General features: G+C 45.0%; 1 protein-coding gene across 3 annotated transcripts in view; it reads right to left on the bottom strand.

Annotated features, from left to right (window-relative positions):
- PIEZO2 (piezo type mechanosensitive ion channel component 2) overlaps positions 1-3,781 on the bottom strand; it is a 324,709-nt gene extending 320,928 nt beyond the window's left edge. For 2 of the 3 annotated variants that reach the window (XM_081148247.1, XM_081148246.1), the window contains exon 1: positions 2,922-3,780. In XM_081148247.1, coding sequence (XP_081004373.1) covers positions 2,922-2,985 — 64 coding nt within the window. In that variant the 5' untranslated portion in view covers positions 2,986-3,780. Of the gene's footprint in view, positions 1-2,921 lie in introns of all 3 variants that reach the window. The other variant, XM_081148248.1, reaches the window with a different exon arrangement.
- Positions 3,782-27,543: the final 23,762 nt, after the last annotated feature.

Raw genomic sequence — 27,543 nt, forward strand, 5'->3', positions numbered from 1 at the left:
AATGGGTTTAGAGTGAAATATATAAGCTTCTTCAAAGTGTTGGCTTTGAAGGCTGCCTTGCCCAGATATAAAAATAGATGGTTAAAATGTAAAAATCGATTCTAATGGCAAACAGATCACTGCACTCTCCATGCCCAGGATATTAGGAAAACCTGAATATTTGATTTAGTAGCACCTGGGGAGTAGGCAGACCTGAAAACCCTCCAATAACCTTGAAAATATCCACTTCCTCTAAAAATGAACGCTCCAATCAGGCCACACCTCCCCAGCCCCCCTTTGTCCCTTCAAGTACAATGATTAGAAGGCACCGGGCATCATTTGTCCTTGTAAGCGGGCTGTCTTCCCCAAGCAGCAACCAGCAAGTGAGGAGGTGGGTGAGGGACAAGTCCTCTGGTCTTCCCAGGCGCTCTCCTCTCTCAGTCGGGCAGCGAAGCCCCAGGAGCCCCTCACCTTTTCCTGAGTTAGCTGTCCACCAGGCGAGGGGGGGGGCAGCAGGCTCTAGGCCCTCGGAGAGGGCAGATAATACCACCGTCGGGCGCACGCGGAGTCGGGTCCGCCTCTCTGCGCCCAGAAGGCGCCCGAGAATCCAGAGAAACGGGCTGCGAAGGGAAGGCGGCCAAGGATCGCCCTGGCCAAGCCCACGCCAGCTGTCCCGGGAGCCAGGCAGCGGGACGACAGGCGGGCGGGGCTGTCACCTTTGGGTCCCTGGAAGCAGACCTGGGAAGGGCCCCACCGAGGAGCGCACGTGCGTGCCCGGGTTTGGAGCAAGCCGACTCTTGGGCCCAGCGCGGCGGCGTGACTACTGCGCGAGGCCCACGGGATCCCGGGGAAGGCCGAGGGGCAGGGCAAGGGGCTGGACCGAGCTGGGACCCCCTGTGAGGGACGGCGGTGCCGGGCCCTCGCCGCAGCTGCGGAGCCTAGTCAAGCCTCCCGCCTCGGCGCCGCCTCTGAGCGCCGCACTCGCAGGCCCCTCTGGAGCGCAGAGCCCACGGCCCTCTGGAGGGCTCTGCGGGGTCCAGCAGCATTGGTCAGAGTGACAGGCCCCGGAGCAGCGGCTGCGCAGCCTCGGGGCAGGCGGACGGCAGGAGCCTACGCTCAGGGCAAGGACTCAGGCAGTGGGCAAAGCCTTGGGTTGTTTCCCTCAACCAGAAGTGCAAGTCACAGAGGGGACCCAGATGGCTGCGGGCAACCAGCAGCCTAACTCCCCTGGCAGTCACCCTGAAGAGGGGAGGGGAAGGGGAAGAAGGGGGCCGGGAGGGGAGAAAGGGGCTGTGGGCGTCCAGAGAGAATGGAGGGGCTGCCCAGAGGGGCAGGGACAGTGCCTTCGGACCCTAGTGACATCCCCCGCATCCGCCCCTGTTGGCACTGACAGCCACAGCCGGCCTCACCCTGAGAGCCCCTTGTTAACTAGGGCACTGGCTTCCATTCGGCACACAGGCGCGTCAGCCACACAGGCGGCCCCGGACCATGACCGGGACCTGCGTGGAACGAACCAGAAGCAGCCTGGCCCTGTTCTCCCCGGTGGCTCTCCAAAGCCTCTTTCTTCAAGCTTAACCCAGCAGGCAGAGGGGTCCGCTTCAGCTTCCTGGAAGCTGCACTCCGCATCCACACGCATGATTATTAAGGGCAACGATCCCTGCAAAATGGTCCCGCCTTGAAACTCAAAGGGCACACTGGAGGCCGAGGCCAGCACCTGCGCGGCCCCTCCTGCGCGCCAGCACCGAGCCACGCTAGGGGCTGTTTCCAACCTTGAGGGCCCTCTCCCCGCGGGCCTCCTGCCCTGGCGCCCCCCAAGTGCTTCACTCGCTCAGCGTGTTAATACCGATTACAAAATCCTCCTGGTAGCCGGGATCGACCCTTACAAAACACGATAGAAACCCTCTTGAGATGGATTACTTTCACAAATAAAAACACAGGTGTGAGACGCAGTCCTTAAGCTCTAGCGAATGCAAAAGGTGGGCTTTTCTGCGAGGGTCAGGCTCTCTTCGTGAATACAATTGCCACTTGGTGGAACGTTCTATTTTCTCAGTCTGCGGCGGGAAAGGGAAAGTGGGGAGCTGGGGGTCATTCTTAGGAGTGGGAGCCAATCTAACAGGCGCCGTCTATTAGAGGAGAAGCGCAGTCTCTCACTCCAAGCACATGGCCAGTGTCCTTAGACCTGACGCCCAGTTGCTGGTAACACTCTCTCAGCCCACAGAAAGAGCGAAATCCTTGACTGGAGCTCCCTTAGGACCCTCCCTTAATCCTCGCCAGTCCCAGGGAGAGGCGATCCCGCTTTGGATCCCTTTGAAAAACCTGGAAGGGCAGGCGCCGCTGGGCGGGACTGGGTCTGGGGGTCTATAGTGTCAGCATCCAGAACTTTTGCTGTAGAAGCTTTTGTGAAAGTAAAAGAAAGCACGCAACTTCAGGGCACTGTTCCCTACACTTCTTCCGTCCCAGTTCTGGGGTGTGGGGAGAGGCGGCCTCGGTGCCTTCCGGAGGCACCCTGCGCTGTCTCCGCGCGTCTGGGGGCGGGGAGGAGGGGGCTCGGGTCCCCCCCGCACTGCACCGGGGAAGGGGGTCTGCAGCCGCCTTCCAGCCAGAGCAGCATTCTCTGTGTACCAGGGAGCACTCCACGGAAGAAATTCCACGTGTGACTAAGTTCCACACAGTCTCCAGCACATGCCTATCGGGTCTCCCGGACTCTGCGGCTGGGAGGTGAAGAGAGACCCGACCGTGCGCCCCAGCGCGGAAGGGAGAGGGCCCGGCCGTGGCACTTGGGACAGTGAGTCTGACCCCGCCGGCCCCCGGGCCGCCGCGCGGGCTCCCCGACCCGGTCCCGGGGTGCTAAAGCCCTTAATTTGGGCTTGCCCGGCAGCGCGCCCCCATCCCTGGGCGCCCCTCCACACCCCACGGACCCTGGGCGCGCGCCCCGCACTCACCTACTGTCAGGCAGATGGGGAGCAGCAGCCTGAAGATGAGTCCGCACACCACTTCCGAGGCCATCGCGACAGCCGGGCGACCCGGAGCGCAGGGCGGCTCGAGGGTCCCTAGAGCCGAGCGCCAGGCCCCTGCCGCCTAGGGCCTCCTGCTGCCGGCGGCTCGCGGCCGCTCGGTCATCGCCTCGGGGCGGGCGCCGCGCTGTCCGCACCGAGGGCGCGCTCGCCGCGCTCCCGGCGGATCCCCACCGGCTCTAGGGGCGGCCGCCAGACGCCCGGCCCCACGGCCGGCCCATGAAGTGCAGTCCCCCCAGTCCCGCGGCAGCCGCTGCTGCTTTCAGCGGGTGGCCGGTCCGCAGCCCCGCGCCGAGGCACTTGGGGAGGGTCCTGGATGGCGCCGCGGCGAGCAACGGGGCCAGAAGGACGTGTTCGCTTTCGCCTGGCTCCCGAGGAGTGGCTCCGGGGCGGCAGGGGAGTGCTCTTCGCGGAGCCCCCTCTGGAGCCGACGCGCCTCGGCCGCCGGGCCAGGCCCTCTGCCCCCGCAGCCGGCTGCGCGACCCTCGGCCGGGCTCTCCGAGCTGCCCGCGGGCCCCCGAGCGGCGCCGCAGCGGGTCACCGGGCGGCGGGGTGGCTCAGCCTCTGCCCCTCCCCGTTTCGGGTTGGAGAAACCCAGGTGGGAGCTGCCAGGCGCGAAGAACCATCCCTCTGTCACCAGAAAAGAATTGTGCGAGCGTGGGCAGAAATCGAGACGAACTCACACGGAGTGATTGGGGCTCCAACTCCCTTCTCCGCCGCCTCAATTTTACAAAATAAAATAAAACCCCGACGCCTCCCAGACGCCGGCGCCCCCGGCCCGCGGCGGTGCAGCCTCGCCCTGGTGGCGCAGGCCCCGCTCCCCCGCGGGCGCGCACTTCTCCACCTTCAATGAAACTTTCGAGGCCTCTCGCGGGGACAGGCGTGCCCCGGGGCCAATGGGACGCAGCCGGCGCGCGGGGATCCCGCCCCTGCGGGGCTCGCGAGGCGGGAGCAGCGCCTGGGCGCGGGGAGCGAGCCTCCAGCCGAGGCGCGGACGGTGGGGAGAGGCCCGGCCTCTTCAGTCTGCGGGGCTCCCCGCCTCCGCTTGCCAGCGCCCCGCGCCCTCCACCGCCGCTCACTCCCGCAGACCCGCAGCTCTGCTGGGTCCCGTCGTTCTGCAGACGCAGGGGGCACACTTCCTGGCATCAGCGCGCGCCCCTGAGCTTACCCAAAGCCAAGGAACCTTTTAATGCCTATGCACAGGCGCAACGAGAGAGCAGTCAGGGCTTGAACAACTTTGTAGGACTGTCACTCGTGCTAGGACCACGCTCACCCACTTGCATTGATCAAGAAGAGTAAAACCACACCAGTGACCCTGCCCATCTTTAACCTTGTGAGAAGTTTCAACTTCGAATGGGCTCTGGGAAATCCCAGGTCTCTCCAAGAATGGGTGCATCCGCTTTGTACATTCGGGGAAGTATTGTTAGTATTGCTTTTGCCCCAGGTTGTCTTGTCGTGGCTCTGGGGAAAGAGCACATAGTTCTCCATTTCTCCTAATAACCTCCCTGTTTTTGTGTGTGTGGTTCTGTGTGTTTTCTTCTTGCTCTCTAGGTAAGATCTAGAGAAATCTGGTTCTAGCTGGGAGAGGTCCGCATGCCTGGTTTCCTTAGTTCACGATTATCCAAGAGTGAGGGAGACGTGAAGAAGGAAACATTATTTAGTGCAAAACAGCTCAATCGTGCACAGCAGGCCTGCGAGGCAGCCCTGGGGCCAGGCCCCTGGACTAGACAGCTCGGCTCCAGTTGGACACCCCCTTCGGTGTTTCAGCTCAGCCAGGGAGAGGGTCTTCCGTGGGAAAAGAGCAGGGTGGGGAGAAGCTGGCTAATATGGAGAGAAGTCCCCGCCCCTGGTCCCTGATTGGTCTCATGCAAATGAAGACTCCAAATCCTCACAGTTTGATTGGTCCAAAAGGCACTGTTCTGATTAGTCAGAATAGAGCTGCTCAGATTGGTCAGAGCTGCACCGCTCTGATTGGGTGGGAAAAGCCTCAGTCCTATTGGTTGAGATAAGATTCCAGGCACTCCTGTATAAGGGCTGGCTCCGGGCGCAGCGCAGTGCAGGCGTCTCTGTTCATTGCAGTTTGCATGAGAGGCTCCTGTACAGAAACGACTGCTAGGCTCTGCTTTTTTTTTTCTTGCTTTTTCTTTCTTTTTTTTTAATTTGAGCCCAGTTAGCCCTCAGGAGCCCTCCTTAATAGGTGTCTTTTTTTCCTCAGGGTTCACAGTTCTGTGTGTTAACCTCCCTTTTTTTGAGATACAGTAAGCTTGTTTTTTAAGCTCATGCCCTCACAAACCCTCTGAGAATGATAAATTAACTGTGAACCATTGTTTGTTTTTTTTATGAAGACTGGAGGCAGTGAAATCTTGTAGAGGTAGCTCGAAATTTAGACCATCTATATGTTCTGGAGTCCTCAAGAAGCTTAGATATCTAAACCCCAGATATAATCATAAGCCCAACAGTAGGGCTAGAGATGATAAGAACTTAGATCGTTAGTAAATTATTGACCACTATCCAGAAATGTTTTGTGTTTTGTGGAAGTCTGACATATATCCGCACCCATTTTCCCAGGAGTCTACCATTTTGGTGTTCATATGTGGTGTTCTCTCTCTGGTACTTGTTTTGGGGACCTAATTAAGAGCTCCCAAAGTCCTCCTGATTTTTTAAATATATTGTATCATCACATGAATCCACAGGGGTTTTTTCTGAGCATATTGTCATGTTCTTGACCATATTAATAACTGCCATATTAATAGTTACCATATTAATAACTGCCTAGGTTTCTTCAAAATAACTATCTTGGATGCCTTAGTACGAGACATAGCCAATAGATGATCTTACCACATACACTTTTTGCTTGCTTTGCCATGTTATATGTCAATTTAGCTGTTTAGTTTTTTAGAGGCATTTCAGTTGTCTAGACCACACCTATATAGGGTTCTCCATCCTGGCTGCATGTCACAGTCACCTGGGGAGCTTTTTGTTGGAACAGAGAACTACTGTCCTCATTCACATATCACAATTCAGTCAACATGTCATTCTTTTTCAAAACTAGCATCACCAAAACAAATTCATCTTTCTGGAACTATACTTTCACACGGTGGTTAACACGAACATGCATATCAGCAGCCAGTGGCATTATATTGTCTTTACAAGGACTGTTTTACCCTAAAATTTCCATAATCTGAGGAGCAGCATTTGGTGCCTAGACAGATTTGTTTTGTCTATTTTAAATTGCATGTCATAGGTGTGTTTTAAAATGTTTATTTATTGATTTGAGAGAGAGAAACATCAATTTGTTGTTCCACTGATTTGTGCATTCATTGGTTGACTCTTGTATGTGACCTGACCTGGGATCAAATCCAAGACATTGGCCTATCTGGATGACACTCTAACCAACTGAGTGAGCTACCTGGCCAGGGCTAGGCAGATTTGTTTTTAAGGACTGTCCAGCACACTAGGATACTGGTCCCATTGTTCAGGAGTCCTGCTTGCCTAGTGACCTTCATTCTCAATCTGAGCATGATCCTGCCCGAAATCTGGTATGAGGTAGAAAATGCTTCTGGAAGAAAATCAGCTACATGCACTACTCAAATGCATTATTTTGATATTTGATTAGTACCTAAAGCATATAGCCACAAGTTTAACACAGGTAATGAATGAATCAGCAGTCACTCTGTGTCTCTCTGCATCTGCAAGGACAATGGATGGCTTCTCTAGATCACTATTGACATTTTAGTGCCTTGGGTTTCTCATCTGGAACTTAAAGGAAAGTAATCAGACCTATCTAATATGGAGTGCTATACAGCGAGGGGTAATTTACAGAGTGCTTAGAGAAGTGCCTGGTGCATAGTAATAATTCAATAAATATTAGCTGCTCTTGTTGTTGCAGTCATTGGAAAACAAGAACTGGTCCTACATTTCTGAAACTTACGCAGAAACACAGCACCCTGCTCTTATATTCAGAAAGACACACTGGCTCTTTGTAATGTGTTTAAAAACTGTGGCACAGTTGAGTGATAGGTATTTTTCTAAGTGTTTGAATTTTAGCAGTAAAAAAATTTCACTTTGTGCCTTGACGGATTTCATCTCACCTGTTTAGCTTTTATCTTTTCTGAACTTGGTTTAACGCCACACTGTTTGACAAAATCATTCAGAAACACCATCTTTGTTCCAAATTATAATTTTCTCTACTATGCTCAATCTGCAAACACAAAGGTAAACTCTTCCAGTCTCGTGTCAGTTATGATTCTCTCAACTACTTTGAGCTCCTTTTGAAAGAACTCAGGCGTGTCTAAATGATAACTTTACAAAACAGTACCTCCCAAAGGAATAAAAAATTTGTCAACCTGGCATTTTCTTCCATTGAAATCTGGCAAAATCCCTGGGCACCCTCTAGCCTGTAGAGACTGTAGTTTTTCTCTTAGCATTGGTCATGTGTTCTCTTTACACATTCACTAATATAACATATTTTTATATATATGTTTCTGTGTTTTCATTTATAAGTAACAGTATTTGCTTAGAGGTTGTTTGAGTTAGGAGCCACATAGTTTTTGGCTCTTATACTTGAAAAAACTTGGAAGCAGAATGAAAGCCTTTTTTCCTTTTGCTAATATATTCTGTGGTTGCACTTTTATTTAAAAGCTGTTAATTTAATGTTTACAGCAGAAGTATTTTCAAGGTCTCCAAATTCCAAAAACTATACAACTTCTAATAATTTGTAGGAGACATCATCTTATTACACTTCTGCTAAAGAGTTTACCCCTCACACAACCTTGCCCACAGTCACCCACAGAGAAAATGCACCAAACCCTTCATGTGTTCGTCACTTCACTGGCTCTGACCCCTGGCCCTGATACCCAACCTTCCTGCTGGGCAGCCTAAAGTTTACACCACATCTTGAACTGCAGTTAGGAAACCATATGGATCCAGAATCTGAGCAGATTGCTAATTTGTATCTGTTGCTCAAGAACCTTGAAAAATCAGCTAACTGATGTGCCTTATTTTTCCAATCAGATTGTAGGCTTTCAGGGCATGGACAGAATTTCGTCTGTAAAATAAAGCAATCTAAAAAGCAGGCTATACGGCAAAATATTGGTTCCAAATGAACCGTATTTACCCTTAACTAGGTAACAAAGATCACATATGAGAGTAAATAATTTTTTTTTGTAAAGCTGACACATAAAACAAGAGAATATGAATTTGTGGGGAGGGTGCTCTGTTGAAGCTGGTGACTTGCCTTGGGCACACAGGCACCCAGATGGCTGACACTAAAATATGGAAACCACCATTCATTATTCACAGGAAACACCACGAGCAGATTTTTATCTCAGGGATTGTCTAACTGCTTTCTGTGTATTTGCTCCTGAAGTTTTTGAAGAGGCTGGTGGTTTTAATATCATTTCATCCAGAAAGGTTTATCAAAATGTAGAAGAGTTTTAAGAAGAGAACTGGAGTTTGGGGAACAATTTAGTAGTGAAATGTAGAAATTCAAAGGAAGTTAGTAAGCAAAAATATTAGTTTTTTCTTTACCTGTAACGACTGAAATAGGGAAGTCCTCCTTGTAGATACCTTAGTAGATATTCATTTCAACAAATACACATTTCAGACTGATTTGGACGTCAGTAGTATTTGTTAGAACTCCACCAGCATCTATTCAATGGCCATAGAAATGTTAATTTGCTTAGTAGGCCTAACTGACTTTCCTTCATTGGTCTCCATAAGAGATTTTAGGTGTATGTACACATGTGAGTGTTTATAAGTTTTGGAATTGGCTATTTCTAGTTGTTAATATTAACCTATAACTAGGATTCACAGGTCCCATTCAATGACCATGGAGTTAACTAATTTGAAGCTTCATTCACTTATTTTCCTACAGTGCCACCTTTTGGCTAAAAGTATATTGAAAAGTATACAAGTACGGAGAGTCAAAAGCAAGCACAATCAACAGATTATTGCAGTCAATGATCTGCTGATGGATTCAGAGATGATCCAGCAGTGAGCAGAGCCAACAGAGCCACCACCTTCAGGAAGCAGCCATCTACAGATGAACAAACCACGAATGGTATAAAATGTTTTTTCCAAAACACAAGTTTCTGATGTTATACATCTCAGAACAGTAACAACTTTTTGAGGTGCTCTAAGATCATTGGTCTCCCAACTTGGATGAGTCCAGGACTAGCTACACAGTTTGTGAGCACCAGTGCAAAATGAAAATGTGGGTTTCTTGTTCAAAAGGCAGCGAAAAAACGTTCTGCTAAGGGTACTAACATATAAAACTTTTCCTTCTTCCATGATCTTTTCCTCAAATCACCATAGCATTTTTTATTCGCCATTTAATGCTGTTCTATGTGAAGAAAAATTAGAATTACTTAAATTATCAGTTTGAATTTAACCACAAATCTTTATATCCCCCAATGCCAGTTTTAAATGCAGATATAAGAGCAATTAGTTCACATGCAGAATCACTAGATCATTGGAGTCAATATTTTGTAGCCCACACATGCATTCACTTGTTGTTCTTAGCAAAACGGTTGACATCTGCATAAAACCAATTCAACTGTTTTGATTTCACTTCTTGGCACACTCGCATGCTACCAATACTCTCTACTTTCAGCTTACTGATGAATACGAGAAGAAACTAGGGGTTGTCTTTTTTTCTCTTTCCCTCTTTACCATCACTTTCAGCATCAGTGGTGACTAACACAGGAAAGAACAGCACGTCTTTGAGTAATGTCATTTCATTCAATGCCATTTTACATCATTTTGTTATAATATTGATGAAATGCCATAGGAACTTAACTCTTGTTTATATCAATTAGCCTATGGTAACATTGATTTCATTATATTTCATTTTGCTTAAAGTTGCAGAACTTATCGACGACGTAAAGTGAGGACTTACTATAACATGAATAAGAAAAGATGTGATAGACAGGACTCCTTGATCATTAGTGGTTTTTAAAATGCCATTGCCTTCTTTCTTACTTCAAAGCAGATTCTTGTTGAAACAGAAAACGAGGCCTCTGGGGGCTGTCAGTGCCCTCCTCCCCCATTTCCTCAGCCATGGGTAACACTTACCTTGCACTCCCTCACACAGTGGGGTTACTGGGAGTCTGCTCAGGGGCATTAGGAATGTCAAATGTGAATGGAGTGGCAGGAAACAGTGGGCACGCAGATTGCATGGCTTTCCTCTGCTCAATTCACGCTCCACTGTCCTGTGGGCTTCACCTGCAAAACACATGTTCAACAATAAAATTATTAAAAATTACAAGAGCAGAGCATTAAACCAAGTGCAGGGCCCTTCTAGGGGCAAGGGTGTTGGGAGGTGGGCTTTGTGACTTGTGAGGGGCACACCCATTAAGCCAGCCCCAGGTGAGCTGGTGTCATTTCCCTGGCTCTTCCCTCGGCAACTCTTCTCCAGCTGTGTATCCTCATGTGGTTCTTGGTGTTGGTTTGCCTGGACACCTAGCTCCATTCCAAGAATTCCAATCGCTCAAGATGATTAAAAGTTCTCATAGTTCACCTGCTTAGGATCCAACTATGGAGTTCTGGGTTCCACTCTAAATAACCTGCCAAGATAAAAACTCTATTTCAAGGTTTCCCTGACAGTGTGCCTCTGTCCAGGGGAATTATCGCCTGGTACCCTCACCCCCAGCACGCCTCAGTCTCCCCATTATCTCTCACCACATACACCTTCGAGAAGCTAGACCTGCACAAACCCATTCATAAAGTCTTTAAATATGATTAGATTTCAAAAATTCTACAACAATCATAAGCATATAATAGAAGCAGCATCATGAAAATATAAACCAAAAGAAAACAATAGATTGAGGACAATATTCACAATGTATAGGACAGTGAGTCGCAGTTACTGTCCACATTGTTTAAATCTTGAAGTTTACCTAGGAGAAAAGAAACTAAGACATGGGAAAATGCTCAACCTTTTTAAAAACCAAGATTAGAAAAATTTTAAATGTACAATTTTTCACCCGTGAAATAAATGATTAACTTTAAAATGTGACAACAAACGTTATTCCAAAATTATGGTTGAACAGAACATTTGTTTCTTATTGAATCTCATCTAAATTTCAGGACTCCTTTTAATGTATGTGTCACAGCTGGAATTGCTACACAACGTTATTTAACCTCATTGACTTTCTTGGCCGTTTCCCCTCACAGTGAAATCAGGAAGGCTAGGGAAGCTATTTCTAATCCTTTACAGTAGAAAAATAAGAGTGTGGAGCGTGGGTGGAGGGGATTTGAAGTTAAACAGATCTACATTCAAATCCCAGCTTGTGCACTTAGAAGCTATACAGCCTAAGACTGGTTACTTGAAATTGTGTATTTTGTTTCTGTTAAAATAATGAAAGTAAAGTGCAGCCAGAGAGAACAGTAAACTCACGATATGTATAGAAAGCAAGGATTTGGCTTCTTTGGTAAAGGACTACTGGAAAGGAAAAAAGCAGCTTAATCATTTTCCCAGAACTGTGAAAGTTTAGCAGAATACAGTGACTACGATGATGATACCTTGCATTTATCTTGTTCCTTTCTCTTAAGAGCTCAGAGTGCTTCTCAGACATTATATCATTAATTAGCAAATCATTCCTGGGAGGTAGGTAGGAATGAAGCCAGAGCAAAGTTTCTAGCCTACCGCTTCACTAAGAGCCAGGATTGAAATATCCTTCCCCGGCAAGTAGACACACTTTCTGTGCACAGATACACTACCGCACAAGTCATAAGCAAGAAAATCAATTTGCAGATTCTTGTAATCTTTAAAATAACATACCTTTCGTAGGGAAGTTGTTGTAACAGAAATCCACTTTCTTCATTTCTTGATAAATGAAAGAGTTTACGGAGTTTTGCTCCCAGGAATGAAATGAAAATCAAACTATCAATGTATTTAGTACATGTAAATGTGAGCTTTCTCTCCAGCACGCGACAAAGATAGGAGTAGGATCGCCCTTCAAGAGTTAACTATACGATCAACACAAAATTGACGAGGTCAGAAATAGGAAAAGTCACCTTTAATACGCAAAATAAGTCACAAGCCAATATGATCTAACTGCCAGGCTTGAAGATGTTAACATACCTAAAGAAAGAAAATGCCAGTTAAAAAGAATAGAAAAGTATAGGGAGCGGGAAACAATATTTCCCAGTGACCGATAAACACTGTGCATTAGACAAGGAGACTTGATCGATACACTGCCAATATTTGGTCCCATTAGCAAGGCAGTTCCTAGAGGGAATGTGTTTCACTTGACAACTGCTTTTGGCACAAGGATGACAAGGCAAACATGAGGTCCCCAGACACATCGAGTCTGGAGATGGGCCTCTAGCGGGGGGTAGGGTGAGGGGGTTGGGGACAGGACAGGCAAAGAGCAAAGCCTTGTCAAGAAGAATAATGAACCCCCAGTTGCCTTAGGTCAGGTTTCCTAGAAGCAGAGCCCAAGGGGGGTCGGGGTGCAAGTGCTTTATTGAGGCACATCCTCAGGAGAACACGGGGAGGGGAAGCAGGTGGGCAGGGGAGAAGACCTGAGGAAGGAGGGGACTTGAATAGGGGGATAGAAACCAGCACCAGCCTGGTCGCAAGGAACACTCAGAAATACAAATTACATCACAGAGATGGCCCCCCTTTAAGGAAGGGGCTGCTGTTGTACCCCTTTGTCCACTAGTCATTAGCTGTGAGACATCTGGGGTGTGTGGTGGGAGCATAACCTTCCTGGAGAGGTGGCCCCCGTTCGAGCAAAGACCATGCTTGGAGAAAGGGGCAGCTGTGACCACTAGCAGCCAGTGCACAGACATGCCTGGTGAGGGGATAAAGACCAGGTGCTGAGAACATCTCCTGAGCTGGCTTTTGTTCTGTTCACCAACCAGGAAACGGAGAGCACTGGGAGTCTTGCTCAGAACATACATTTTGAAGAATCATCCTTTCCTTACCTAAACATCTTTTCTTCTTCTCTAATAAAACCATATACAGGCTACCAATAAATAAACTAATAAAACAAAATAATAAATCAGCCAGTCGTGTAAAACAAGGTGTTCAATAAAAGCTATGAATTCCCTCTCTTCTCAAAGTATGTGGTGGAACAACCCTCCGCTTCTCTCCACGACTCTAAATTCTATCCACCAACTTATGCAACAATTAATTGTTTGAGCATTTGCTCTATTTTAGGCACTGTCCTTGGCTCTGGACATACAGTGGTGAGTCATGGAGTTCATGACCGTGTCCAGTCCAGTGTAGGACCTTTAAGAAGTCACCCCACCTGGCATGCACTCCAGGCCCCACAAGAAGGTGATGGATCACAAAGCCAGTGTTCTCTCCCCCTTAACTTAGTGTATTTCCTGATAATACTTATGTCAGGTCTTCCCTTGCCCAGGACAGTCACCAATGAGGTCTGCTTTGCTTCTCTGCAAGATTCAGACAGATGCTTTGGGTTGGACCATTCCGGTGGAATGTGTTGCAGCCAATCTTGCCCCACATGGTGGCCCAAATATAGTTTGGCAACTCCCCCTTACAGAGTAGTCATGAATCTAGGCCAATGACAAGTATGATTTCTGATATACTTTCTATATCACCTTGGACCTTCAGCAAAGCAAACGGTTTTGATTTCACTCCACATGAAAACACCAAGTTTTGTGTGTTTTTTAAGGCTTCATCTATCTGGTTTCTCTCCCCAGAAAGCTCTTTGTCCCCATCTTCTTGTGAAGAGCATCTACCCACTTTTCAATCTCAGCTTCAGGCCACCTCCTGAGAGAGCCTTCCCTTGCTGCTGATCCGTAGCTGCCGCTCCCTCTCCCCATCCTCTCCTGGTTGTATTCTCAGCGGCATGTCCTTTCTCTTCATAGCACTTACCACTATTTAAAATTGTGTGTAGGTGCCCCATCCACCTGTCACACTAGACTGAAAGCCCCACAGGGCTGTGAACATGTGCTTCTGTTCAACATTCCTGTCCAGCCCCCAGCAGTGGCCAGCACGGGAACATACTGGCTGAATACCTGAGGCGTCAGCGTGGTGCAGGGATCAGAACCTGGGCCTGGAGTTACGCTGCCGGGGTCTGAGCCTGGCCTTCCACCCATTAGCTATGGGAGCTTCAATCCTTCTAAACCTCAACTTCTTCATCCAAAGGGCAGCAACGTTTTTGTGTTGTGCTGATACTGAAATGGACTGCTTCGTGGAACGCGCTTAGGTAAATACCCGGTAAACACTTCATGTTTGTAGAGCGTGGGTTACACTTTTGTTGGTGGCTTGCGTCAAGAGGTGAAACGTGTAGGACACTTGGAAGTCGTGTGGTCCCAGGAGCTGTATTTGCGCGCAGCAGCCGTCGGAGAAATGAACGCCGTCAGGCTCGCTGTGCAGCATTTCTCCTGCAGCTTTCCAAGACTGTTCTGCTTGCTTTTCAGTTGTGGGTGAGCATCCTGGAGAGACAGATGGAGTCTTGCTTTTCCTAGGCGCTCCCCCTGCTGGCCACGCCGCAGGACGCCAGGAGCAGGGCAGGGCCCCTCAGGGCCCTTGCTAAGGGGGCTTGTGGCAGGACTCCCAGCACCCCCGGGCTGGTCATCCCCGAGGCAGGTGGGAGACGAGCTCCTCCTGCGTGGCCGAGCCCTCCACGGAAGGGGAAGGGGAAGGGGAAGGGGAAGGGGAAGGGGAAGGGGAAGGGGAAGGGGAAGGGGAAGGGGAAGGGGAAGGGGAAGGGGAAGGGGAAGGGGAAGGGACGGTCGGCGCTGCTCACCATAAACACCTGCCTTCCCACGGGACCTCATGAGCACAGACACAAAGGAAAACAATCCTTTGCAAATGGGAAAAGGAAAGGTCGAGGGACATGAATTTATTTTTATTATCCACAAAGAAGAAACGAACACCTATGGAGACACAAAGGAAAAATATCCCTACCCACAGGACATTTATAATCTAGGAACTCAAACCTGGCTTAGACTAGGCCGATGCCTGCCACAGGTAAAAACAGAGCATGTGAGAATTTGCCCACACTACAGTCATGAAGGGCATCTGCTCGGCTGGACCAGTGCTTAAGTATGGACGGAGTTTAGGTTCTTGGTTTGAGAGGCAGTATCTGTGGACTTTAAAAATGCTAGTAAAATTTAAAAGAAGTTTTTTTGATGAGGGGTCGCTTACTGTCAATTGCTCTGATAAGCATAAGTTCCTGAGGTCAAATAGCTGAGAGTAATGCCGCTGCTGCTGTGTCTGTAGAGAAAGCAAATTGCCAGTGTTCACTGAGGAGGACCGCCAAGGTCCTGTGAGCAGGTACTGATCGAGAAGAAGTGAAGATTATAGGTAGAGATGGTTCTCTCTTATCTTCATTTCTGTATCTATCTATATCTATATCTATATCTATATCTATATCTATATCTATATCTATATCTATACCTATCTGTATTCTATCTATATCTGTATCTATATATAGAGAGATATAGATATAGATAATATAGGTATATAGATATAACTATAGCTATAGATAGAAGGGGGACAAATATGGTGAGCGTTAACATTATTCAGTCTCAGTCACAGATGCATAAATGTTTATTGTATTATCTTTTCAACTTTTTCTGTGTGTATAAAAATTTTGAAAAGTTGGTAAAAAATATAAGGGTCTCTTCCAGAACAATATGAAAACAATGTGTTTTTTTCGTCAAACACACAGAGATGTTCAAGAAAGCTTTATTCACTTTAGGATATTTGCTTTTAATTTAGTTGTGTGCAAGTGACAAACTGCTTACAGGATTAAATTTTTTGAGAAAAATACATCCCATAAATACATAAACTTTAGAAAGCTGTGAATGTAAAATGTCTTAATTTTCAGTTTAGGTGCTTTTGCATATGCATATTTTTAAATGACTAACATTTTTCATATGTCTCATTTATAGCTAAAGTAGAGCTTCTTCTGACTTTCAAAACTTTAAAAAGTTTAAAAGATTAAAACTATTTTAAAGAGGCTTTCTGCAGTTGGTGAGAACTCTGCAGTGACTTGTGACTGCAAAGCCTGGCGTGCACCTAACATTTTGGTTTGGTAATTACAGAGCTATGGTATGTAACATCATATTTTTACAGTCTTGTCATTGTATTATGGTATTCTGCAGCCAAGAAAAAGAGTAGCAAACTATTTTTCATCCCATTTTCCCCAAAGAAAAAGAGAAACAATTGCATGACAGTGTAACCATTGCATTAAATGAACATGAATTTATAAATTCAATGAATATAAAAAGTAGCTCTTCCTAGCTTTAAAGCCCCCTTGCTTTGAACGTTCACCTGGTTCCCCATCACACTTTTTCTTTTCTTCTCCCACTTTCTCTCCCCCTTCCTGTCCCCATTCACAGCTCTCACTATCAGGTTCAGATTCGGCCTCTTTGGAGTGCCTTAAAAAATGGGGGCAGGGCGGACAAAAGTGCCTGAGATTGTTCCATGAAAAAAGATTACAGAAGGAAATATTCCTGGGAGACCAAAGACAAATAACCCTCAGGAGACACAGAAATCAGCAAGCAAAAACTAATTTGCCACCGTATCCCGGGCCTCAAGGACCATGTCCGCTGCTCACCGAGAGAGCAGTCCTCTCTAGTCTCTATTCCCACCTCTCCTTTCCCTCTCCATTTGTTTCCTTCCTTCCCGGTCCCACTGCCACTTTCAGTTCAATGTGCAGCATCGCTGAACCCAGTGACAGCCACGGGTGCCATATATCACGTCATCAGTACTGGAATCTCAGGCCCACCCCTTCTCCGGCCCTCCCTTCGCCCTGAAGGCCCCAGATATGCTCAGAAGTCACAGGGAGCAGCCAGCCGAGGAGGAGAGGCATGAAGTAATCCTAGAAACTGAAACGCCTTGAAGAGTCCCCTCAGGGTGCCCTGCACGCTGTGTAGCTGTGTAGCTACACTCAATCTATTCCAAGTATAAAAATCAATCTATGATACACCAACCTTACCTTTAAATAATATTTTACAAGAGAAGCCTTATATATGTAAGTTGATGGACTCTGTTTATGGAAGGGACTAAAGTTATCTGCAAAGTAAAGGAAATCACATAATCACCATTGTTACTGCTCTGTTCTTGCCCTTAAAATCACATGGCATAGCACATAAAGCAAACACTGCCCTTGAGTCGTGTTGGCAGCAAGGGAGAGAGAGAGAGCTCCAAACAATTCCTAAGTTCCGGTCGTGCAGAGCTTTAGAAACCTTTAGGTATAACTGTTGGAATACAGGCCTGCTTTTCATAATATCTTACACCTGTAATAGCAACTTATGATTTGTAACCTAGGCCCCAGACACATCCTGGCAAGTGCCCCCTAATCCAGAATAGTTCATATTAAGTGTCTCTTGGAATGTTTGTGTTTCTCAGGCTATGCCACTTGGTAAATTCCATGATGTTTTGGCAGAGCCTCTCCACCTCCTCCCTCGCAAGCCTCTCAGGATTGCCAACTGAAGCGATTCCACATGACTCAGATCATCCCAGGTCCCACGTCTCCTGCGAAAACCATCAGAAGTCAGTGCAAAGCCGAGCAAAGCTCAAGAGAACCATCAGGTGATAATGCATTTTCCTTGGAACATCAGTCCTGAAATAACCTCTTCAATGTCCAGGTCATGAAATTCCCCCTGGAAGCATCAACAGGCATTACAGCTTGAAAAATAGAAAACCTGGACTGCCCCCAAGAAGGAACTAAAAAGGCACCAAATTAGCAATACCACAAAGCCACAAACAAACCTGCCTCCTTCACCCTGCGTTCTTTTAATTAAAAACATCAGTAACACGCATCGTGTTCAGGAAACGTTTGGTGAGTGCCGGCTGTGGCCGGGCAGCCTTCTCCTGCTCTCATTACACCTGCCCCCACCTGTGAGCTACATTATACACCTTCTCTCACACAACCGAAACTCCCCTTTCACTTGTCCCCCCACGCCTCAATCCCAAACTCTTTGTAATGGCCGTGTCTTTTTCAACACCATACCCAGACACAGTAGAGCACTCAATGGATAGTGGTTAAATAAACAAACGTTCAATAGAGACTTGTCAGGCACGGTCGGAATCTGAATATAAAAAAAATCATTTTGAGCTTTTGCTGTGTTATAGGCAGTGGGTTCAAAAATGTGTTATGTTGTTTCATTTAGTCCTGGCAAAAGCTCTGCAAGGCAGGTGCCGTCCTCCCTGGATTACAGAGGCTGTCATTCAAAGAAAAGGCATATCGTGACCCAGTGGCAAGGTCTATGCTAAATGCTGTAATTACTCATCGTTCAAATTTCCGTGAGGCTGCCCAGGAGCTCCTTGCTGTTAGGAATGGGGGGGGGGGGGGGGGGGCGCTAAGAAAGGTTTAAGCTGAGTTGTGAAGGAATTGGGCAAAAGTTCATCCTGAGCAAAGATATAAAAGAGTGTGCTTGGGAAACAAAGGTGGCTCTGTCCTGGAGACCAACGGCCATCGGGGACGGCCAGCATTCGGAGAAGCCCTCAGGAGTCACGTGAGAGGGGAGCCAAACGGAGGTCACAGAGAGGTTTGAATTAATCTGCTTGAGGGTCAGAAAAATGTTCCTAGCAACCATGTGGAGCGGGGTTGATCTTGGAGACGGAATCTGGAAAAGATTCTAGCTAAACCCAGGAAGAAAGGCGAATGAATAAGGGAGTGGAGGGCAGAGAAGGATTAAAGGCCGCACTTCAGGGCTTCGCTGTGACAGCCCGTCTCGTCCATTGCTGCCAAAATCCCTGATGAAGTAAGTGGCCCCGCAGTTCCTGCTTCCTGACCCTCTGGTTGTGCTGTGCCTCATCATGACGTCACAGCTCCCCGCGCTTGAATTCCCCAGGAGAAGACATCAGGGGGCCCGAGTGACACGGCGACTCCTCCCGGCGGGTCTGGGTTCAGCGAGGGCCGCGGCCCTGTGGCTAGGGGCTCTTGTCAGCCCAGGCAAGGGAGGTGGCTGGACGTGTCTTGGTGATGATGTTTTAGATTTAATGGACGTAATAGAATGTTTATGGAGGGTTTGGGAATGTGAGAAAGAGACAAGCTTCGGCTCAACTGGCTATCGGCAAAGGGAAGAAAATACACACTTGGTTCAACGCAGCCTTTTTTGTGCCTCCAAGGCCTGTGCCATTCAGAACTGGCTTGCTGCCCCAGGACGTGGGCCTGCTCAGGTCAGAGAGGGGCACTCAAGAAAACCCTCCCCCGTCCACAGAAAACCCTCTGGGAGCAGTAACAGCACCATGACCACAGTTAGGTAGCAGCTTAGTTAGACACGTGGCTTTCGAGTCGAGCCAGCTAACGCGGGCATGGGAAGGTGGCCAGTGTCGCCTGCCCTGCTGGGTATGGCAGGAGACGGCGCCCGCTGCTCTGACCCAGCGCTGGCACCTAGGCAGATCCTGCAGCGCGAGCACGGGATGCAAGGAAATCGGAGGTGTTGGCCAGGGGGTGGTCAAAACGACCACTTGTGGGGCCTTACGCTGGCAGGGCCTAGCAGATAACAGGGAGGGTTTTCCAAATTACAAAAAAAGACACCTCCCCCTTTTGTAGGCATCAGCCATCCTGTATTATTTTCCTTTGAAAACTTCACTTCTCCCCTTACAGCTAATAGTTATCAGGAGAGAAGGGCTGCATCGCCTGTAGGATAAAATCTTTATGTCACAACACCTGTGGCTTAAAGAACAAATAGCCCAGAGACAGTGTGCCACTAGAAGCCACGAAGGCACGAAATGGTCCCTTTTATGAACGAGAAAGTTACAGCTAAATACAGGAGGAATTTCTGCTGAGCCCTATAAAACAGTCAACAAAACACAGGGCTTAAACCCAGGCTGGAGACTCAACAGGGTGCAAAACCGAGTGGGCATGATGATTTATGGACCTGTCAAGCTCTCAGCAGTTTTCAGGTTTGTTAGGGGCACAGCATGGCAGAGTGCATAAGTCCTTGTTACCAAATGCTGGAGCTGGGGTGGGGAGGCTCTCGGAACCTCCATGTGCTCACAGACTTTCTTTGTTGAGCCCCAGCCGAGTTAATGGCAGTAGACCTTTAAGCTCTCATTCCTTTTTGAGTTTACTTTAAATTTGACTCAGAAAAGAAAGGAAATCAAATGTTTTAAAAAATATTTTTGGCCCATTTTTCATCCAGATTTATCCAATTTTAGGAAAACAAACTCATTTTCAAGGAACACAGTCTTTGTCAATTTCAATGAAGAACCCATATCAAAACTCAGAAGTAATTTAACAGGGATAGTACCCCAATTATATACATTCATAACATAAGCTTTGCTTTAAAAGAGAAATAAGATGGCAGCGGTCTTTAATGATTCTTAGAGTGTTATCACAACAACAAATCTAATCATTTTATCAACAAATAATAAATTCTATCGGTAGGAATATTTTTTGAGAGTAATCAGTCTCGAGCATCTAATAGAAGAATGGAAAATAGCAAAATGTGTACTTCAAAAGTTTAATTATATTTCAGTTATTTGTGCTTTAAATCCAAAATAGAAAGAGGCGGGTGACAACCACATCAATAAATAAGCCAATTCATTCAAGATAATTTAATCCAGTATACAACTAAATTATAGTACTTCAAAATCTAAGTGCCATTTAAAACAATATTTGTGAAGTAAATGGCTTTATGTTCCAATTTAGGGTATTAGGAAAGAAAATGCATCCCCACACTGCCTCAGTTCATAGCACAGTAACCGGGAGCCTGGGTGTGAAATCCCGGCCAAGTGCTGCTGAGCTCCCTCTAGTGAAGGCTTCCCTCACCCCGGGGCGGGCAGGGAGGGGTGCTCTAGCCACGGAGACCAAGTGGCCAGCTTGGGAGCTTCATGGGGTTAGAGTCCTAGAGCCGAGACAGGGGCTGCGAAGTGCTAAGAAGCAGAGGCGTCTCTCCCCTTATTCTTTCTTCCAATTCCTTCTTCACCTGTCAGCAGCCTAGCAACCATGTAGTTGAAAGATTGATTCATAAATGAGAAGTGACTATGTTTTTCCTTCATTGCACAAAGTAATTGATTAATTGTAATTATTGAATGCCCTCTTTTCAACTCTAGGATGTCAGGGATCCTATCTGTCTCATTCTTTGCTGGCCATCTGCACAGATCCTTCTTTGTCCACACTAATATGTTCGCATTAATGAAACAAATGAGAAAAAAGTAAATGAATCAATAGGTGTAATTGATGACAATGGAGGCTTACGAGGAATTTGTAGATTGTTATATATTTTATTCTGGCATTCGAAAAATCATCCACAGGACCTGTTGTCATATTATACGTGAAAAATAAGAGAATTTACAAAGGCTTGAAGTGTTTCACTGTAGGATTCCCGTATATATCTCAGGAACCCCCAAAGCAATTCTCTGCATAGCACTGGGTGACACCGGGAGGGCTGGAGATGCCAAGACTGTATCTGCTCTGTACCGGCCTGCATTGACTTGCACGCCCGCCCGCCTCAGAGATGGCCTTCCTTGAAAGTGATCACAGTAAGAAACATTACAGTTCTGGGAAGTCAGAACTTCGCACTTATTGCTTATCAAATCTTCACTTTTTATTGATGTAGCCAATTTCTTCTTAGAAAAGGTTGGGCTTTAATCCAACTTGTTAAACTAACCACATTCTTACATTCAGACAAAGGTGTTTCCAAAAGTGGGGTCCACTTCAGAGGGCACCTTGATACAACCAAAGGGAGCATCCGATGGGTTAATCCCCTCTGACCCGGCCGCAGTGGGGAGTCAGGACCCTGCAGAGGCTGAGCCGGGCAGCCCTCTGGTTTCAGGGAGCACTTTCACCTCTTGATGCTCATTCCCCAATTACTGCCCCATTCTTAAACAATTCTACAAGAGTGAATTTCATCAAACCTTTACAAACCTCAGAAGGGCCCAGGCATGTGTACTTTTGAAAAAGAAAATGGGCCAGTTTTGAAATGGTTAGGGAGCAGGCTCCAGAGTAATCACCTTCAGGCCCTTTCAACCACAACCCGCTGTAAGAAATACATTTTACTTCCAGACCACACAGGCATACCCAAGAAACCAGAAACAAAATTTTGCTGAACAACATGTATCCTCACTATATACCCTATTTGCTATTCTTTGCTATTGCATCAGCATTTTTTTCGTTGTGACCCATTAATGACTTAAGACCTCTAGCTTACTCAACACTTTTAGAAAATACTAAAACCTGTTTCCAAGGTCACTTCAGAAAGTTTATTTAATGAACAGATTTTTCCCTTGATTTCACCACTGTACATCATGATCATCACTCCCACTGCTTTCCCTGTGTCCCTTAAACCCCTTGAGCATTATTGGAAATTATTCAGTCAATTTTTCTGTTCAACTACCTTTCAAGCCAATATTGCAGTGGGCAAGAGTTTAGCTTTCCATTATTTTCTGATGGAGCCTTATAGAAGTGGATTGATTTATAAGTTATAGTTCATAGCACATGTCATGCTACAGATCACATGTATAACATGGAAAAGAATTGAGTAAGATTACTTGGAAAAATATCAGTAACATGTACTTTACTCTTATTTCTAAGGTCTCAGAGTCTTTATAATATCTTAAAGGACAAATATAAAGGGACTGTGTAAGGGTGACAGGAAAATTTATTAAAACAATGATATTATTCCTCGTGCACTATAGAAATCATAGAATGTTAAAGTTTAGAGGGAACCTTAGAAATCATCTACTCCAATGTAGTCCTACGCTCATGCTCCATTTCTTTTGGTTATCCTTTATAAAATTATGTTTCAAACTCTGAAGAAAGGCTATGACATTTGTGCAAGAGCAAGGATGTTTAAAAATACATCATACTATGGCCCTGTCCGGTGGCTCAGTTGGTTGGAGCATCATCCTGTACAACAAAAGGTAGTGGGTTTGATTCCTGGTCAGGGCGCACACCTAGGTTTCGGGTTCTATTCCTGGTAGGGGCGCATGCAGGAGGCAACAGATCAATGTTTCTCTCTCACATTGATGATTTTCTCTCTCCCTCCCTCTCCCTAAAATTAATAAAAATATATCCTCGAGTGAGGATTTAAAAAAAAAATACATTATGCCATGTATGGTGGACCTTTTTAAGCTCAGATAATGTAAAACCAAAACTAAAGTAGACTTGTGGAAACACTCTGGACTAGTCTCCTAATCTTCAACTCAAATACTTAATTTGGCTTCTTGCTATGTTTAGTCTCAGCGAAATAATGCTGATAAATGAAATATTCATAGATAGAAATGCAAATTTCTACTTATTAGCATATTAGATTCACTTTACCCTTTCTAATTAAGAGCAATAACATTAATAATGGCCTTCTCGATACTTTCTATCTTTAAAAGTTAAGCAACAATATATAAAGAGCTCTTAATTCTGAATGCATATGGTGGCAACAAATACCATATAGTTTCACTTATATGTGGAATCTAAAGAACAAAATAAGTGAACAAACAAAATTGAAATAAATTTATAGATTTAGAGAACAGATTAATGGTTGCTAGAGAGTAAGGGGATTGGGGACTAGGTGAAAAAGGGATTAAGAAGCACAAATTGGTAGTTACAGAATAGTCCTGGGATGTGAAGTACAGCATAGGGAATATAGTCAATAATATTGTTATAACTGCATATGGTGCCAGGTGGGTACTGGAAATATTGGGGGGAACACTTTGTAAAGTATATGATTGTCTAATCACTATGTTGTACACCTGAAACTAATAGCAAATAATATCAAAAGTAAGCTGTAATTGAAAAACAAAATTATAAATAAATAAATAAACATGGCATCCTATGCACAGTCTTTAATGCCAACCACAAAACTAATCACATGGTAGATATTTAAAAACTAAGAATTAATTAATAATTCCTGAAGATTTCATTGCAAAGATTTTTGGTTCTAAAATGACAAAAAAATGTATGGACAATAACAAGAGAGGACACTGTTGATGTGTTTTTCACTAATAACTACCCAAAGCTAAACACTTCAGCAGCGCAAGTTATTCAATCACCATGCTGAAATTTCTCCGAGATATTCTGAATGGAGAGAAGAACGTGTTCCTGTTAAAGTTACCAAACTAGGTCTTTTGACGGTATATAGGCAAAAATGTACATTGTTTTCTTAAGGAAATACTTCTAGAAGTGCCGTAAGACCAGAAAATCAATCAATCAATAAAATATAATGCATTTGATTAACTTTGGCCAAAATTGCTACAGTATAAAAAGACCAGCTTTATCAGCTAAGAAAATAATAATAAATTTCAGCAGGAAAAATCCCACAATGTCCAGATAGATATGTAATAGGCCACAGTGAACTGATGAAACATAAAGAAAATAATAGAACTAAAAGCATAAAATAGGTACTTGTTACTCCCAACATAATTAATAATGTAGTATAGAGAAAATATTGACTCAGAACACAATTTCCATAATGCTTAATAAGCTGTTGAGTGTGTAAAATTTTACTCATTGCAAAAGAGTCAAAAAGAAAACTAAAACACCAATATACTGAATAACTCATAGAGGCTTTTCAAAGGAAAAACACCAACTTATTATGGAAATTATGGCTTTATATGGAAGGACAGATTAAAAGTTAAACATTTATTGCGTTCCTATACAAACAATTAAAGTATAATTTCTCTTTTATCTAACTTAATTATTATAATTATAAATTAATAGGGCCTGCCTTCCCAAAAGTCTATACAATTTTTAGATTATGGCTCTCAGCATTTGGAAAATCATTCATTTCCATCACTCGGCTAAAAGGTTTTCAAGAGCTCAGAGAAGCTAGGTCATCAGTCTGGAAATCATGCAGTCAAAGAAAAGTTAACCACAAAATGCAAACTTGCTTTTAAGTTCACAGGGCAGTTTATAAAGCTTACTCTCATACTTACTGCAAATTGAATCACATGAAAGTCAATACATAAAAATATAGTCCCTTTGTTCCATAAGGATGTTTTCTTAGCCCGTGCCAATCTTTTACATAGATCTGCAAAGTCAGCAAATCAACAAAGAATTCAGATCTGTGGAGCCTTAACTCACTCTTGGGGGTAAGGGTGAAAGGAATTATAACACTAATGTGACAGCCTAAATGTTTGATACTCTAAGAAAATTTTAGTTTATTTAGCAGAAAACATAATAAGGGATGCATTATAAGAAATGCTTTAGGTAGCTGCTATTTGGTTTTTGCTTGTTTTCTTTTCTAATAAAAATAATGCTATTTACATCCTATGTAGAACACATTATTCAAATATTCTCATTCTTTATGCCAGAAAAATAAGTGCTAACAACTATATAGTATTGAAATAACCCCATAACTAGTTAATATGAGACATCTGTGAGAAATCCTGAGTTGGATAGCATAAATATTGTGAGCTTTATCCAGGGACAAGAATTCACAGTTAAAAAGGTAAAAATGGGCACATTCAAATACGTCAAAATTGTTCGTTCTTCTTGTTCACTTTCTTTTCATGCTTACTCATCACTTTGTAAAGCACCTAAAATCTCGGTTGTTTGCCTTTCGGTCACATGGAAGCAGCACTTTGGTGATCGCTGGTCTTTAGCTGAAAGACATAGACAATGTGATGTCCAGGCCTTAGGTGGATATGCAGTGGCATCTTCTAACGCGGTTTTCTTTCCCAAATAACCTGAAAGGATGCAGCCACACTGCAGGGGCAGGTGAACAGAAGGCAGAACTGCGCTGGCTGCGCTTTCAAATTTCTTTAGAACTGTTCTGTCAAAAGCAAAACCTGGTGAGAAATGCCATCCTTTATTCACTCTCTGGTACTGGCTTGATTTAGAACTTTAGTGTCATTGGTAATCCACATGAATGGCTGTAGTTATCTACAGGCTACAATTGAACCTAATTGTTTCAAAATCAATTGTTGAATTTCTGTTAAGCAAATCTTTAGTTTGAAAATAATATTATTGCAGTTGAAAAATTATTAGATTTAGAGTCAGAACAGTTGGCCCCTATGTCCTGATTAGTAGGCAGAAGAATGGTCTCCATGATGTCCACATCCTAACCCCCAGAGGCTATGAGTATGTTAGGTTACATGGCAAAAAAGAAAGTAGAGTTTCTAATCAGCTGACATTAAAATAGGGGAATTATTTTGGAATTTTTGGGCGAGTTCAATGTAATCACAATGATCCTTAAAAGTGAAAGAGGGAAGCCAAATAAGAGGGTCAGAGAAAGAAATGTGATTGTGATGAGAGAAGCAAGGTAAGGGAGATGCTATGTTGCTGACTTGGAAGGTGGAGGAGAGGCCACAAGCCAAGGAATGCAAGTGGCCTCTAAAAGCTGAAACAGACAAGGAAATTAAGTCTCCCCTAGAGTCTCCAGAAGGAACAGCCTGGCTGACATCGTGATTGTAACCCAGGAAGACCTGTGTTAGAATTCTGAACTACAGAACTGTAAGATAATACACTTTTAATGTCTTAAGCCTCCCTCTAAGTTCATGGTAATTTATTACAGCAACAATAAAAGTCCAATACAAGCAGTCAGCCCGCTTTCTAGAGACAAAATCTCATTGCTATCCAGTTCTAATATATGTCAAATAAGTAGATTCCATTAGGCCCTTGGAGCTCTGAAAACAGGAAGCACCATGAAATATTCCCTTTCAGTTGGCAGACCAAATATGTAACAGAAGTGCCACCTGCTGCTCTTTCCCATAAGCCTGGGGATAAAGTGGGGTTTCAAATACGATGAAGAGCGCAGATGATGGAAGGGCAACTACACAGAGTCAGGGTAGTGTCCAGCATGCTTGAATGTGATACTCCTAATTAATCTTTACTGATTGCTTGCTATGCATCAGACACTATCCAGTGTCCTTCCCATATATTTGATCAATTCACCAACCTTACGAGGTAGATATAATAATTATGCCCATTTTTTTCTGTATGAAAACTGAGGCTCATTACTAAGTAGTATTTTGTCTCAGGCCATACACCTACCTACTAAGTGGCTGAGCTGTGACACTAACACTTGAACACCAAGCCTACCTTCTCAAGCACTCCACCATTCTGCTTGGCCAATGGCTCACACGTTCATCAACCAACAGATATTTATGGAGCACCCACTATGTGACAGGCACGATTTCAGGTAACAAGGTTATAGCAACAACCAATGAAAGATAATGCCAAGTTTGCAAAGAGTTTACAATCAGTAGCAATTGATATATTCAACAAATATTTATCAAGTGTTTATTATATACCAGGCATTATGCAGGGGAGTTTACTGAACGTTGAAGCCTACAAAATCTAGTATAAGCATCAGAAACACAGGCCAGAATTGTCATCTTAGAATCACCTCATCCAGAATCCTTATCTTACGCATCAAGCCCCATCACACATGGACTGAATTGTTCACTCAATACCATATGCAGGGGCCCTGTTTCTACTAAACAGCAAACAGTAAATCTGGCAAACATTGAATTTTATCAATTCTTGAAGACTTGACCCTATTGCTACCTAGAAATAGAGAGGAAAATAATGTCAGAAAAAACAAGATTTTATATATATTAAATACATCAAGTTTACTTAGTATTATAATGTTCAAATTACCGTGGGGATACTATAGCAAGAACACCTTCCAGTTTCTAACTGGAAAGACATCGTTTAGGGGAGGAAAAGCC

This window comes from Miniopterus schreibersii, assembly GCF_964146895.1.
Source record: "Miniopterus schreibersii genome assembly, chromosome: 10".
Lineage (NCBI taxonomy): Eukaryota > Metazoa > Chordata > Mammalia > Chiroptera > Miniopteridae > Miniopterus > Miniopterus schreibersii.